Source organism: Cupressus sempervirens, chromosome 8 (genome assembly GCF_028749045.1).
Source record: "Cupressus sempervirens isolate cs-2001-9-10 chromosome 8, ASM2874904v1, whole genome shotgun sequence".
Classification (NCBI taxonomy): Eukaryota; Viridiplantae; Streptophyta; class Pinopsida; order Cupressales; family Cupressaceae; genus Cupressus; species Cupressus sempervirens.
This window is the reverse complement of record NC_143125.1, coordinates 249,249,762-249,265,574: the sequence shown is the minus strand read 5'-3', so window position 1 is coordinate 249,265,574 and position 15,813 is coordinate 249,249,762. Positions and strand designations below refer to the sequence as shown.

Genomic DNA, 15,813 nt, shown 5'->3' with positions numbered 1-15,813 from the left:
AGCATCCCAATCAGGCATCATTGAAAAAAAGGAACATCAGCAGATCAAACAAGAAGCATTCCAATGAAGGAAGCAAAGGAACTTAAGACTGAACCTCTATACATCTATCAGCAAATACATGAAGTATTACCCACAGTGATTAATATTCAGACCAGGCCTAAAAACAGCAGTCTGATACTCTTATCAAATCAGTTCTTCTCAGCATTCTATTATCTTACAACCATCTTATGGTATATATTGAGCTCATACATTTATTATAACCCTTATGCATGTGCATCCATATAATAAAATCTAAAGTGCATATGCCTGATAGTGAAACTACTTGAAATCCATTTGTATGAAGGATTGGCGGTGTAAGAGGGAAGTTATAAGATAGAACACTCTAAGTAGGCCACCCTAGGGATGACCACGTTACTTGACCCTATGGCCAAGAGGACTCTAATACCAATCCACTCTTGGGCTTAGATAGAACAATCAAGAAACCTCCTTTACAATCTCCTCTCCAACTCTACAATGATAGCTCTTGTCTTACACCGTATGAGGCATAGATAGGGAAAGCAAGTACAATAACCCCACTAAGGAGGCTAAACTAATGGACATCCATGTTGCCTGTTGTGGCCAAGAAGACTCATATCCATCCACTCTTAGGCTTAGTGTGGATATTGCTTCAAGCAGACTCATCATGTTTCTTCCTCCAAAACCTAATGTGTTCATATAGTATTATAGATGTTATGTGTTCTATCAAACTGTAGTAACTAGAAGTCTACACATATAATATATGTTTCCTTGGTTATGATTGTAGTTTTCAAATCTAGGATCACATTGTTTAAGGAAATATTTTACTTGGTAAAAATGTAATTGTAACCCTAGTTTGTTGCAATTGTGATTCTAGGGAATATTCCAGCAAATCGAGAAGGGGGCATTGCGTACCTTATAAAGTCTATATATGACATTTATAATTAGTTGTTGGTAGTCAAAGCATCCCTTAATCTAACATATATTTCCGACATTAGTCCCTAGTTTTGCTTGCAACTATTGAACCAAGTTCAAGTCTGCTATGGATTCATCAATCCAACCCATAGCTTAAAATTGTTGGGAGGTCGATGCCTCCATCCCCTCGAGGTTGGTGCCTATGTCCAGCATAGACCGACGGTTTTGTGACATGTGCTTAACCGCCTCCCATGGATCCTTGTCTCTGGCTGTTGTAACGTTCATTGACAGCTTGCGCTTTTGGTGCAATGACGGCAGTGATTCCAACAAGTGGTATCAGAGCGTTGTGTTACAGGCAAATCCCTCGAGTAATGTTGAGGGGGGATTGTTGGGAGGTCGGTGCCTCCATCCCCTCTAGGTTGGTGCCTCTGTCCAGCATAGACCGATGGATTTGTGACATGTGCTTAACCGCCTCCCGTGAATCCTTGTCTTTGGCTGTTGTAATGTTCATTGACAGCTCAAGCTTTTGGTGTAACAGTAGCAGTGATTCCAACAAATATATGTTTAACTTTCTAGATTCTATATGACAATTTCTGCTCAAAATATCAATATTTCACATACAATGGTGTGGGAATCGTTTCCCATTTAAAATCAATTGTATCTCATATCACAATGTAGTTTGCTTCCACATTACAAGTACTCTTCAAATTGTTTCCTTGCAATGATCCATGCTTTCACAAAGCATGTTAAAACAAGGTCTTTTGCTATCCACTATGTGAAGCATTTCAACAATTGATCCAAACATTAAAACCTTTGTTACACTTTCTCAAAAAAATTTCGCCAAGAATAATATCTAGTTCTCTCTTAGGATATGAAAAATTAGCAGACTTTCCAAAAAGTCGAACAAGTAACAAACCTTGGAATTACTTCTCTTCAACCAAGTTTTTCAAAGTGGTATAAAATGAGTGTAAGAATTTGGCTTAGGCCAAAATTCACCCAAGAACTAAAGAACTCAACACAAGCACACAGTAGACCAAAATAGACAAAGTATGATCAAAATGATGATATTCATTCAATATGCCAGCTTAGCCAACTTGAGAGTACACTAGGAGTGCCTATATATAAAGGCCTCTCAGGAAGCACCTAGAATGTCTCTAGAAACAACCAGGAGATAAGACAACTAAGCACTTTATCCAAAATTCTAGATGAATGGATAAGAATAACAAAGTGTCATATGTGTGTAGAAGATTCTTGTGTTGTAGACAACATGTGCTTAAAAGAGGTGCGGACCCCTGTGATGTCATCATGACAACTCACAAGAGTGCACATACTCTTAGGTGACTAATAAATAAATATTAATATAATGCATTAACCTAAGTAAACTTAAGTGTAATAAGTAAATACTTATTTACACCAACACCCCCCCTTAAGTGCAACTTAGGGGAATGCCCTTAAGCTTACGAAATCTAAGATACAATGCAAAATGGGTCCCAGCTACTAGGCAATGTTAGGTACCCATGTACAAAATGATATGCAATCTCTCATAAAGCGGGGAAAGAGGGAAAACCTCGTGGGAAAAACTCTCCCCCAAAAAGAGAGATAAATAGGGATGCATGGATGGATGGAGTAATCAAGACCCCCCCATTACAACATACATGCAGTATATACATAAGAGAATGATGAGAAGAGGAAGAGAGACAAGATAAGCTCCCCCGCCCCAAAGAAGAATGCCGAACAGTGACTGCTCCGATGAAGAAGCTGATCCAAGACTGCAGAATGGTGTTCCTCCCCTTAGGAAGAAACAATGCCTAGGGTACAAATGAGACGCTTTCGCTGTGCGTGGAAAGAATCCCATGGATAAGTAATGTCTCTAGAACCTGCTCAACTAGCTGAAGAACTTGTCCCAAAGAACTATATGTCTCTACAACTGATGAAGAACCCTGTTGCAACTATTGATCATAAGTATCCACAATCACTTCAACTTGTAAGGATCAATCATGTAGAGAATGAACAAGAGAGTCGGATGGAACCCTCGTGACAACTGAAGAAGGTACTTCTGCATCAAGAAGAAGAGGCAGATCATCAATACTGTCCCCCAAATCTGTCACTAAACCTGTATCTAGAAGACTGGATGTACCCTGTTGTTTTGGACCTATCACTGTGGCTATGTATGCATGTGGACTAAACTGATGAAGTGACCTCTCACTGCAACTGTCGATAGAACCCGACATGTTTGAATCTGTTGAAGCACTATCGCTAGTGTCACTATCAGTTTCCACACTGTATGATGTGCAAAGAGGAGTAGAGGACAAGCTAGGTGAACTTTCCTCAAAATGTACATCCTTCTCCACAAATATCTGATGTATCTCTGGATCTAGAAGTCTGTATGCCTTCACACTGTTTTCATAACCAATGAAAATACAAGGCTGAGATGATTGTGCCTTGCATCCCTTGGAAGATCTGTTTGCCCATGCAGGACAACCGAAGACTCTGAAGTGTGTCACAATAGGTTTTCTGCCGCACCATGCCTCAAAAGGAGTTTTTCCATCTAAGGCTAGATGAGGAGAACGATTAAGAATGTGAGTGGCACTGGAGATTGCTTCAACTTCTAAGGATGGATCTAGAGACTTGGCTTGTATCATGCAACTTGCCATAGACTTAAGAGTTCGGATCCTCAAAGCTGCAACATCTGTCTTATGCGAACTGAATGCTGGTGGAGTCTGGAGATCAATGCCCTCATGTCTGCAAAAGTCCATAAGTCTTCTGTTCACATACATGCTTCCATTCGGAGTACTTTGATGGCTTTCCTAGATTTTCGTTCTACATGAGTCTTGAAGGCTAGAAATTTGTCCAACACTTCATTCTTGTTATGCAAAAAGTAGACCCAAGTGAACCTTGAAAAGTCATCAACAAAGGTAAGTATGTAGCGACCTTGGCTGAATGCAAAAGGACCTACTAATACGATGTGAACCATCTACAAAACACCTGGTGCTCTTGAAGACCTCCCTCTCTATAACTTCCCCTCTGGATGCATATCCACTGAATCTGTTGAACATTTACCTTTGGAAAAGTTGATTTGAGGTAGACCTTTGACCATTTGGTATGTGCAAAGTTGCTGAAGGTAGCGGAAGTCAAGATGACCATACCGCTCATGCCATAATTGCATGTTTGAATTTGATTGTGATAACAAGGCTTTTGAAGGAGACATGGGTACAAAATGAGAGAAAGAGTACAACCTCTTGTTATCATTCACTTTCCCTATTGCAACCAAGTAATCATCTTTAAGACTGTGCACTTTTACTGAGTCTGGAAGGAACTCAACTCTATTTCTATCTCCGAGGTGAGTGGTTTGGTAGATTGAAAGGAGATTTGATCTTAGGTTTGGAAAATAGAGAACCTCTTGAAACTCTCCATTTTCCATTTCCACGTTTCCTTTTCCTTCAACTTCCATTATGCTATCATTTCCCATGAAAATGTGCGGTACCTTGGACTGCTTCATTGAAGAGAAATCCTCCTTTGAAGAACCCATGTGATAAGAGGCACCTAAGTCAAATATCCATTCCTTTGAAGAGTTTGAATTTGCCATGAGTGCTTGCCCTTTGCCCTTTGAATCTGAAGAAGACCCTTTATCCTTATAAGCATTAGGCAATGGAACATTATGTTTCTTCATGATGTTGGTCAATTCATCAATCTTTTTGAGATAACGTTCATGCTCTTCATGACCCGATTTCTTGCAATAAGCGCACTTCTTCTTCTCCTTATTGTTGTCCCCCTTCTTGTTGGAATTTGAGGACTTTCCTTGTTGATTGGATTGTGGTGTTGTCTTTTCTACATCCTCTGATTTGCTCTTCCATTTCTTCTTACCCTTTCCTTTATTTGAAGACTGTCCAGCTAAATGTTAAGAACCCTCATTGGCCACCAATGCTTTGGACTAAGGTGATTTGAAAATCCCCATTGATTTCAACTTCTTTTCTTCATCATCCAACAGTTTAGCATATTCATCAAAAGTGACTTTCTTGTAAGCAGACCCTAAGGAAAGTCTTTGAGGTGTTAAAAAAAAATACAAATGTGGAATACTCTAATGGCAACTTGTTATGAATAAGATAGATCAGTCTATCATCTTTGATAGAACTCCCATAATCAATAAGCTTTGTCCCTAGTTCATTCACCTTGATGATGAAATCTTATATTGAGTCATATGACTTAGGATCTAAGGATACAAGCTCATCTTCAATTTTAAAAACATCCTCTTCAAACACTTTACCATAAAGGTTTTCGAGGGTATCCCAAGCTTCCTTGGATTTAGAGCACTTCTTGATTTGATACATGATCTTATCATCTACCCCCAAACATATATCACCTAGGGTTTTCCTATCCATGGCTACCCAAGCTAAAATATCACTTGCTAATACATTATCACCTACTAGTTTAGGAAGAGTACCATCTACATATTGTGAAACTCCATTATGCATTAAGTGATACCATATTTTGATTGACCATGTAGCATAGTTATGAGGAGTTAATTTAGGAAACTTAAAGTTGCCCATAGTGCAGAAAATGAAAGAAAAGTGCAGAAAAGAGAGTACACAACACCAAGAACACCCCCCCTTTTCACTAAATCAAGAAACCCCCCCAAAATAGATGCTTTGGGCACTTTATCAATAGTGCAATTACAATGGGCCACTTGCCAATTTTGGCCTTCGTGGACTTATGATTTTGCTTGTTACAACCTCTTGATGAATTACAAATCTGGTACTTTACAATGTGCTACAATTCTGAAGCATTACAAAGCAAAAAAAGGCCCTATTGCTGAAAGTGACACTTTTGTCCACACAACCCTACAATCTAATAGCAGATTTGGAAAGTAGATGAAAAATAACACACTTTCAAAAAAAACATAACCTATTTTTTACTCCAGATGTGCCCATACAGAGCGTTTGAAGTTGCAAAATGCAGGATTATGCAAGTACAATCGCCAAAAAATGCAATTTTTGAACAATGCGTGCACCAAAACCAAAAAAGAGCTGTACCACTGAAAAATTTTTAAAATTCTACTCAATTTCAAAAAAAAATACACCTAATTTGGAGTTCAGATGTCTGAGTTATGGCCTCTCGAAGTCGGACTGCAAAAACCAAAATCAATCTAGAGAGAGGTTGCATCAGCGAATGAGGGAGTTAAATTTGACGGTCATACAGCCATCGCAGCAATTCTATTTGGCCCTGTTTTGACAGTCAGACGGCCGTCAATTTTAGGACGGTAAATTGATGATGTCAGCACTCCTTCCCTGTGATGACGTTAGCGGATGATGTGGCAATACAGAATCATATGGACAATGGCAATGTGTCAGGTCCACACAAGCGTGCGGAGCTGATGTAGCGGCCAAATATGCGCTGACTCGGTTTACAGGATACGTTGACTAGGACCGAACGTACTACTAGCATGGATTTATCAAATAATGCCACGTGGGCCTATGGAGGGATGATTGGGACGCCGAGTTGCTGACACGTGTGTATTGCACGAGAGAGTTATACTGCGCCGCGTGTCGCAGAGACTGTGGGGTCTCAACCACCGAATTAAGGCTGTCTTGCCGAAATATTTTAAGCGGGCATCGGACTTCTTTATTTCGGTTGCCAGAATTTGTAGGAATAGTCCCACATTGCTTGGGTAACAGCAATATGCGTTGTATATTATATCCAAGCCACAGTGAGTGTGTGTATAAGATCTCTTGTTGGTGGAGATTCTCATGCCGAATTTTGGTCTATTCCGCCGGTAAGAGAGTTGGAGTTCTCTGGTGGTGGCAAGGAAATTAGGCTTGCGGGGAAAGTTTATTGGCCGCGGTTTGGAATACTCCCAATTTGGTGGACTTAATGCAGTACGGCCCACCGATTTTAGGAGCCCGCTGAATGATAATATAATGAGCCCGCGTAATATTAAAATAATCCCTGCAATTAAATAATAATCCACCAAAAATATAGAGCCGAGCTGGGGTGTCACTACTCGGTTCGGCCAAAAAAATTTCTCTACCTGTGCTAATTCGAAAAATAATTCCGAAAATAAAATTGCAGAGATGAGATCTGAAAACACAATTAATCAGATCAAGAAAATGACCATACCCGATCTGCAAATCGGGGCCTCCAGGTTCCGATTTGCAAAAAATAATTTCCTCACGATCAACTTTCACCCAACATAGGCAAATTTATAGTCGATCTTCACCGAATCGACACTCTGAATGCAACGGTGAGGTTAGATTTGGCTCTAGACTCTCCCAATTTCTGTGGATCCTCCGGATTTGGGTCAAGGTGCTGAAACATGAACGGTCTCGAACGACTATGTGTAGACAATCTCCCTCAACTCTGATACCATGTAAGAATTTTGCTTAAGACAAAATTCACCCAAGAACTAAAGAACTCAACACAAGCACACAGTAGACCAAAATAGACAGAGTATGATCAGAATGACGATATTCATTCAATATACCAGCGTAGCCAACTTGAGAGTACACTAGGAGTGTCTGTATATAAAGGCCTCTCAAGAAGCACCTAGAATGTCTCTAGAAACAACCAGGAGATAAGACAACTAAGCACCTTATCCAACATTCTAGATGAATGGATAAGAATGACAAAGTGTCATATGTGTGTAGAAGATTCCTATGTTGTAGACAACATGTGCTTAAAAGAGGTGAGGACCCTTGTGATGTCATCATGACAACTCACAAGAGTGCACATACTCCTAGGTGACTAATAAATAAATATTAATATAATGCATTAACCTAAGTAAACTTAAGTGTAATAAGTAAATATTTATTTACACCAACAATGAGGCAAATCATGTTTCAAAAAGTCTCAAAACTCCCTAAATACTTGTTACCTATAAACATTCAACAAAGGCATTGGTTTGCAATTGCCATCTGTATGAACTGCTTCATGCATCCATAAGAAATTGGCAAGTAATGAAGCAACAAATCCAAAAGAATGGACTGCACATAGATGTGATGACCCCTTCTCGAGGGTTGTCACAAGCATGACCTTGTCATCATGTAGGGAAGGTACATATAAAAGAAAGGAAATAAAAACTAAGAGGAATTAATTATTAAGATTGAACATATGATAGTCAACTGAGTTTCAACATTCAACCACCATGTGTGAAGATCTACTTACCCCTAAGTCTTGTAGTGAATAGGGGGTTTGTAAAGGACAGGGGAGTAATTCAGTCATATTGAGGTACTGATTCCCAAAGCAGGCTTTGTTCATGAGGGGACCTCAAGTAGACTGTTTCCATGCCCGAGCATAGTAATTCTAACATTCACTATAGGAACAAGATAATGTAGGTGAATAGTAAGTACATAAGTATCTACCTACCTCGAAGACTTATTTATAGTGAATAAGGGTCTTGTGAAGGGAGGTGAGTAATTCGGTCATGTTGAGGTAGAAATTCCCAAAAATGGACTTTGTTCATGAGGGAGCCTCAAGTAGACTGTTTCGATGCCCAACACAATAATCTGACCACTCACTATAGGAACATGCCCATGAAGATAAATAGACATATCAAAGAGATAAATAGTAAATATCTAAGTATGTTATTTGTGTCTCTCTACATTCAAGTGCATAGGTTGAAGTTTATACATCATGTTTCATGTCTTCATGTGTATGCTTTGTGTCTTCCTGCATCAATATGTACACTTGGTGTTTGCTTCATGTTTTCTTGCATCAATGTGTATACTTTGTGTCTACTTTGTGTCCTTTGCATAAATGTATATACTTTGTGTCTTCACACATTAATGTATGCATCGTATATCTTCGTATTTCTTGATTTTGTTGAGTATGATCATTATTCTAGTAACCTAGACTAGAATAATCAAGGCATAAGAAACACTTGACAAATAATAATAATAAAAACAATCAAAGCTATTGGATTTAAATTTACGGTGGGAAAATATCCACGTTTTTAGATGTCTTATAAGAAATAGAAATTGCTTGAGGGCAAGCAATTTGAGGAAGGGTGGACTGGCACAAACCATAATTGATACATGAATATGTGTTGATTGTGACCATCATAATGACTAATGTACACTTATTATAAATAACAATAATCAACTTATTGATAGCAATAATGAAAATTCACCAACAATATTTATTGATAATACTAATTTCAAATTTACTAGTATACTATGATCTAAAATACATAATCAATCATTAGTAATTATTAATTAACATATTATTAAATCCCTATTGACATTAATCAAGATAACTAATTGAAATAACTAATAATGTCAACGACATTTTCAATAACAAGTGGATACAAAATCCACATGAATAAAAAATGATAAGGTTTGATGACTTCAATTAATACTGCTCAATATGAAGTAAACAATAATTTAGTAATATAAACACATCTCAAGTATAGCAGTCATGGAATAAAAATGAGGCATCCCTGAAATGTAGCAGTAGTTTATAAGAAGTCATGTCACGTGAATTACAAGGTACAAATCTGACTCAAAAAGGAAGAACAGGAAAAATAAAAAATAAATAAACTCATAAGAAGACAATAAAACATCACATATATCCACATTTTAAAATGGAGTCCAAATAAGCAATAAAGTAAGAGCAAGGCATATGGTACATACCCCATGTTTGACTAAAAACTTATTAATATTATATACTAAAGTTAAAGAGGTAGAATATATAAAAAAAAGTAAGGATATTCTATGTAGAGAGGTCACCTAAATTGAAATAAGGAATAATCTTCCTTATTAAAGGTGCACAAAGAGGTTTTTTTATATTAGCTAGAGTTTACGTTTTCCATTTAAATATATATATATTTTTCTTAGTTACCGGATTCGCCTGGAAAAGGCCGGATCCGGGCTCGGGTCCGATTCGGATCCAGATCCACGTATGGATCCGTGAGGATCCGGGCAGGATTCGTAATCCTGCCTGTGGATCCGTAAGGATCCACGCGCGGATCCGCGTGAATCCGCGGCAATGAAGGAGGAGAATGCAAAAACGTGGGCCCATTATCATTTTTTAATGTTTTTTTTTTGCCCTAAAGGCCCTAAACCCTAAAAACAACCCTCTAAATCACAATGCAAGTTCATTTGCTCTCTATTTTGCTCTCTCATTTTGCTCTCTCATACTTGCTAGTTTGAAGTGAAGTGCTTGGATTCGAAGGAGATCGGTTGTGGAGCTTCAAATACCTTGCAAGAAGTGTTTAAGGTATGCATTTCAACCATATTCTTGAATTCTTTCATAGATTATTGATTTATTTTTAGTTTTCCAAATTTTCAATTTTTGTGCAAGTGTGAAGTATGGTTTTCTTTCACTTTTTCTAGATTGCAAGAATAGAACAATGAGTAGTCAAGGCTCAGTGGGTGGGGGTGGGGCTGCATCACCAAGCTTCAAAATTGATAAGGGGTCTCCTTTATGGAGACACACAACAAGAGTTGCACAATGTCCTGGGGGTGGGGCATACATATGGAAATGTAATTTTTGCAACATACAACATAGAAGCTCCTATTCCCGAGTGAAACTACATTTTTTGGGCCCTGCGGGTGAAGGAATTCACATGTGTCAAGGTAGTGATAAGAAGGGATTACCAGCTGCACAAATAGCAGCATTAGCAAAAGAGCAAGATGATGCTGATAGAGCAGTTGCAAAAGCAAAACGTGGTGCTTCCCAAAAAACAAATATACCAACACCATCATTTGATCAAACAAACACAAGAACACATCCTTTTTTGCCTATGCCAACTACAAATGATGAAGATGAAGACCCATCTCCACTCACCCGCAAGAGAGGCCCACTAGATAGGGCATTCCAAATTGAAAAGAGAGACATTGCTGATCACAAAATTGGACGTTGTTTAATTGCAAATGGTGTTTCATTTAATTTTGCTAGATCACCTTATTTTAGGGAGATGGTGGAAGCAATAAATGATGCACCCCATGGTTACAAACCGCTTGGTTATGAGAAGTTGCGCACTACCATATTACATGATGAGAGGAAAAATTTAGAGGCTCAACTTCAACCAATAAGAGATTTTTGGGTTCAATCGGGTGTGTCTATTATTTCGGATGGTTGGAAAGATTGTAGAAACTGTCCATTGATCAATGTTATTGCTATATGCCCTAAGGGGGCAATGTTCTTGAAGGCAGTTGATTGTGAAGGGCAAGTGAAAGATGCAGAATTTATTTCACGCATTCTCATTGATGCCATAGAGTCAGTGGGTCCTGATAATGTTGTTCAAGTGGTCACGGACAATGCAAAAGTTTGCAGGGCTGCAGGGATAATTGTAGAGTCTAGATATGATCATATCTTTTGGACACCATGCACCGTCCACTCTCTCAATTTAGTGATGAAAGCAATTGGCACCGAAATAGATTGGGTGAAAATGATATATGAGGAAGCTGAAGAGATTCAAATGTTTGTGACAAATCACCACATGTCACAAGCAATTTTTAGGAGTTTCTCGGACTTGGAGTTATTGAAGGTAAATTTTTATATTTAATATATAATTGAATATTATTGGATTCCACAATTATTAATTTTTGTTGTTGTTTACATTAACATGTTTTAATTTTTAAATGTTTTACTAACTTGAGTTTAACATGTTCTTAGGTTGCTGAAACCCGCTTTGCCTCTCACACAATCGTCTTGAGACAACTTGTGAAGGTAAAAGAAGCATTGAAGCATATGGTCATTAGCCCCCAATGGGGCATTTGGAAGAATTCCAATACAGCAAGGGCTTTAAATGTGAGAAGAATGATACTAGATGAGGATTGGTGGGGTCTTGTGAGTTATGTGTTGGAAATCACCGATCCAATAATGGCAATGCTTCGCTTCGCAGATAGTGATGAGCCATGCCTTGGGGATATTTATGATTCCATGGATAGTATGCTGGAAAAAATTAAAATGGTAAGTTTTACGCTCTTTTACAACAATTTTTTATTTGAGAGATATCTAGATTCTAAAGTTTAAATTGACATATTCACTAATTATAATTATTATTCATATTTCATATCTTAGGTCATACAGAGGAGGGAGAATGATCCTGAGGACACCCTTTACAAGAAGGTGGAAAAAATTGTTCATCATCGATGGAACAAGATGACCACACCTTCGCACCTCCTTGCATATGCTCTATCCCCGAGGTACTGTAGTTCTTATCAAATGTTTGTGCTTATTTTATCCAATGTTTGTGCTATTGATATTTGATAGTGTTCAATTGTCTTTTATTATCCCCAGGTACTATAGTGCAGATGTACTTCGCCTTCCAGGTAGAGTGCCACCATTTAGAGATGCAGAGGTTGCAGATGGCACTAGCTAAGATATTCCAAGATCCAGAGATTGGGGCAATTGTGAGGAGTGAATTTGCTGCTTTCAACTCAGGTGAGGATTTCGACCCTATTGCCATAGCAGACCAAAGCAGGATGGGTGCCATCAAATGGTGGTACCTTCATGGGCAAGCCTTCACGTACCTCCAACCTCTTGCCATAAAGGTCCTATCCCAAGTAAGTTTGTAAAATTAAGCTTAAGGTTAACATTCTCAATTCCTTGAATTTATTATTTAATTTATTTATCTTGATTGTTGTATTGATAATTTTTAATTTCTCTTTAGGTTGCCAGCTCTTCTGCCGCTGAGCGGAATTGGAGTACTTACTCCTTTATCCACTCAATCAAACGCAACCGGTTGGCTCCAAAAAAATCAGAAGACCTTGTGTTCATTCACAACAATTTGCGCTTGTTGTCACGGAAGGATCCTAAGTACAAGAAGGGGCCCGAAAAGCTTTGGGATGTAGCACCCGAGACTCCTGATTTAGATATGACCATCCGAGATCTTGCTAGATCCACTTTGATTGATGTGGATGATGAGGAGGAGGATTATGAGTTAACAATCCCCTCTACTACTAGTGGTTTGGGTTCCTCTACTAATACAGATGCAGCACTTGCAGCTCACCAGTGTTGGTGTTGAGGAAAGCCAACTCCGAAGACGCCAAGATCACCTGCATGCAAACCTGTCAAAGAGAAGCCATAGAAGGGAAGAGCATGGAGCATGGAAAAACCCTAAACGGACATGGGAGCCATCATAAATGCAAACACAATAAGAAATGTATTTACAATAAGAAATGATATGATGATCTCGATATGTTACAATGAGAGAGAGCCCGAATATAAAGAGCTCATGGAAGCTTGTAGAACAAGCTGGAAGGAGGTAGAGGACAAAAATGACAACTCAGCACATATCCACAAAAAGTGGAATATGCTAAAAATGGAGAAAACTCCCGAGTTGTCAACAACAACCACAACATGCATTAAATACAAAATATTAAATAAATGCATGACCTAAGTAAACTTAAGCAATAGAATAAATAATTAAATATTAATTATTTACTCTAACACCCCCCCTTAAGTGCAACTTAGGGAAATGCCTTAAGCTCACAAAGCTAAGATGAATGCATAATGGGTCCCGGCAACGAGGCCATTTTAGGTACCCAAGTACAATACAAGAAGAATGCAACCTCTGTAAGCGAGGAAAGAGAGAAAACCACATGGGAAAAACCCTCCCCCAAAAAGAGGTAAGAACCCAGTGAAGAACTGAAGAAGTCTCCAACTAGGGAAAATGTCCCCTAAAACAGGAACAAGAAGTGATCATGAAGAAGCAGCATCACTGAAGCATGAAGAACCGCAAATCTGTCAAACTGCTGATCTGAAGAAACCTCCATGGAAGAAGAAGGCACGAGCCGAGCATGTCTATATGGTAGATGATCCATCTCACCGAAATGCATAGGTAGCCAGCCACTGCAATCGCCTTGTATGTAGGATCAACCACTGAATACATAGTTCACACTATCGAACCATCGAACCACGGATGCATTAGAACACAGCATAATCCCCCCTTAATGCAGACGGGGTGTGATGACAGGCAACTGAGAAGGTGAGCCAAAATCTTCTGCAAAAGAACCAAGAACGAGAAGAGAGGAAAAGAAGTACAGACACCGATAAAGACACGGTCTAACTGACTCTGCATGGGCTAATGTCGTGGAAGGGACACTCACTTGACAAAGGGAGAATGCCTAAAACAGCAAACAATAATCCCCCCCATGGTGCTTTATGAAAATAGTGCAAGTACACTTGACTCAAAACAACGTTCATGACTCCCAGAATGCAAAAGTGACAATTGATCTCAGTGCGAAAATGAAAAATGCTTCAAAAGGATAGCTACAATAATCAGAACTGAAAAAGAGCTGAACCAAAAGAAAGTACAGCCTGAAATAAAGCAAACCATGCCAGGAAAACGATCCTCGGGCCTAAAACACTCAAAATATCCACCATAGAGCAAAAACGCCAAAACTATGATAGAAAGAGAAGAGGCGAAAAGAGAGGAAAACAGACGACAGTTCTGAAAAGTACACAGAACCAGCTTTCCAGAAATATAAAGTTTTCCAAAAACAGACATGGGACGCAAAAGATATGCATGCCGGAGTCAAAAAGAGGACTTCGGACTTTAACTGAAAAAACAGGCAATAAAAAAGCATCAAAACCTAAAAATACCTGCACCAAAATCTCCGTCTCGGAACCAGCTTTCCGGCGCTTCTTTCGGATCGGAAAAATACCTCCGTATGCAAGAGTTATGGCCAAAAAACCACAAGTAGGTCCAAAAGAGAACTTGAAGGAGTGTGCAAGCAAGGATGATGATGCAGCGCTGACGTCAGCAAGTCAGCCGATTAAATTTGACGGTTTGATGGCCGTCGAAGCAAAAAAAAGAGTGCCACGTGGCATTGCCACATGGCAGTACGGACGATGACGTGGCAGGCCCACGTGGCAAAGTGCCACGTGGCCTGCCACGTGTCACGCACAGACTGGTGCTGACTGTGCTGCACAGCTGGCAGGCGGAGGCCTGGCGGAGGCAGAGGAGCCGCCGGCGGAGGGCGGCGGACGGGCGGCGGGCTGGAGAGGCGCCGCCGGTGGAGGGCGGCGGCCAGGAGGCGGCCGGGCCGCGGTGGTTCGCGGGCGGCGCTGCCTGCTGCGGCCGCTGCGGGCGGCGCGCGGGTGGCGCGGTGGCGCGGCGGCGGCGCTGCCGAAAATGCGTTTTTAAAATTTTTTCCGCTCTGCGTCCGTACGATCCGTACGGCAGCGACCTTGGAAGCCTCAAAAAATCACCAAAATTGCCCTGTCTCCAAAAACGAAAAGCTTTATATGAATCCTGACTGCAAACGGCCTTCTGGATCCAATGGTGATGTCCGTTTGGGCTCAAAGTGCTTCGTAAAATCGCTGATCCCCTGATTTGAAGAAAAAATGCACAAACCAACTAGGGTTTGTGACTTCAAATCACGGCTTCAAAGTTTCTTCAACGAAGCAGCAGCAGGAAGGCTCTGATACCATGTTGGAGTTGAGGAAAGCCAACTCCGAAGACGCCAAGATCACCTGCATGCAAACCTGTCAAAGAGAAGCCATAGAAGGGAAGAGCATGGAGCATGGAAAAACCCTAAACGGACATGGGAGCCATCATAAATGCAAACACAATAAGAAATGTATTTACAATAAGAAATGATATGATGATCTCGATATGTTACAATGAGAGAGAGCCCGAATATAAAGAGCTCATGGAAGCTTGTAGAACAAGCTGGAAGGAGGTAGAGGACAAAAATGACAACTCAGCACATATCCACAAAAAGTGGAATATGCTAAAAATGGAGAAAACTCCCGAGTTGTCAACAACAACCACAACATGCATTGAATACAAAATATTAAATAAATGCATGACCTAAGTAAACTTAAGCAATAGAATAAATAATTAAATATTAATTATTTACTCTAACAACCAGTACCCCTCTGATGCGGATTTTCTTGAAAATCCATTTGATGATTAAATAAAAAACTTTAGTGTTG

The 15,813-nt window shown here is 39.6% G+C and overlaps 3 protein-coding genes across 3 annotated transcripts in view; 2 read left to right on the top strand and 1 right to left on the bottom strand.

Annotated features, from left to right (window-relative positions):
* Positions 1-15,813, bottom strand: part of SAC3B (SAC3/GANP/Nin1/mts3/eIF-3 p25 family) — a 92,754-nt gene that overhangs the window by 14,241 nt on the left and 62,700 nt on the right. The window lies entirely within an intron of this gene.
* Positions 9,939-12,041, top strand: LOC149542417 (uncharacterized). The gene is made up of 2 exons (XM_089797352.1): positions 9,939-11,838; positions 11,950-12,041. The coding sequence occupies exon 1, from the start codon at positions 10,274-10,276 to the stop codon at positions 11,429-11,431; it is 1,158 nt and encodes a 385-aa protein (XP_089653478.1). The 5' UTR covers positions 9,939-10,273; the 3' UTR covers positions 11,432-11,838; positions 11,950-12,041.
* Positions 12,183-12,895, top strand: LOC149542416 (uncharacterized). Its single transcript, XM_089796513.1, has 2 exons — positions 12,183-12,434; positions 12,542-12,895. The coding sequence occupies exons 1-2, from the start codon at positions 12,183-12,185 to the stop codon at positions 12,893-12,895; spliced, it is 606 nt and encodes a 201-aa protein (XP_089652639.1).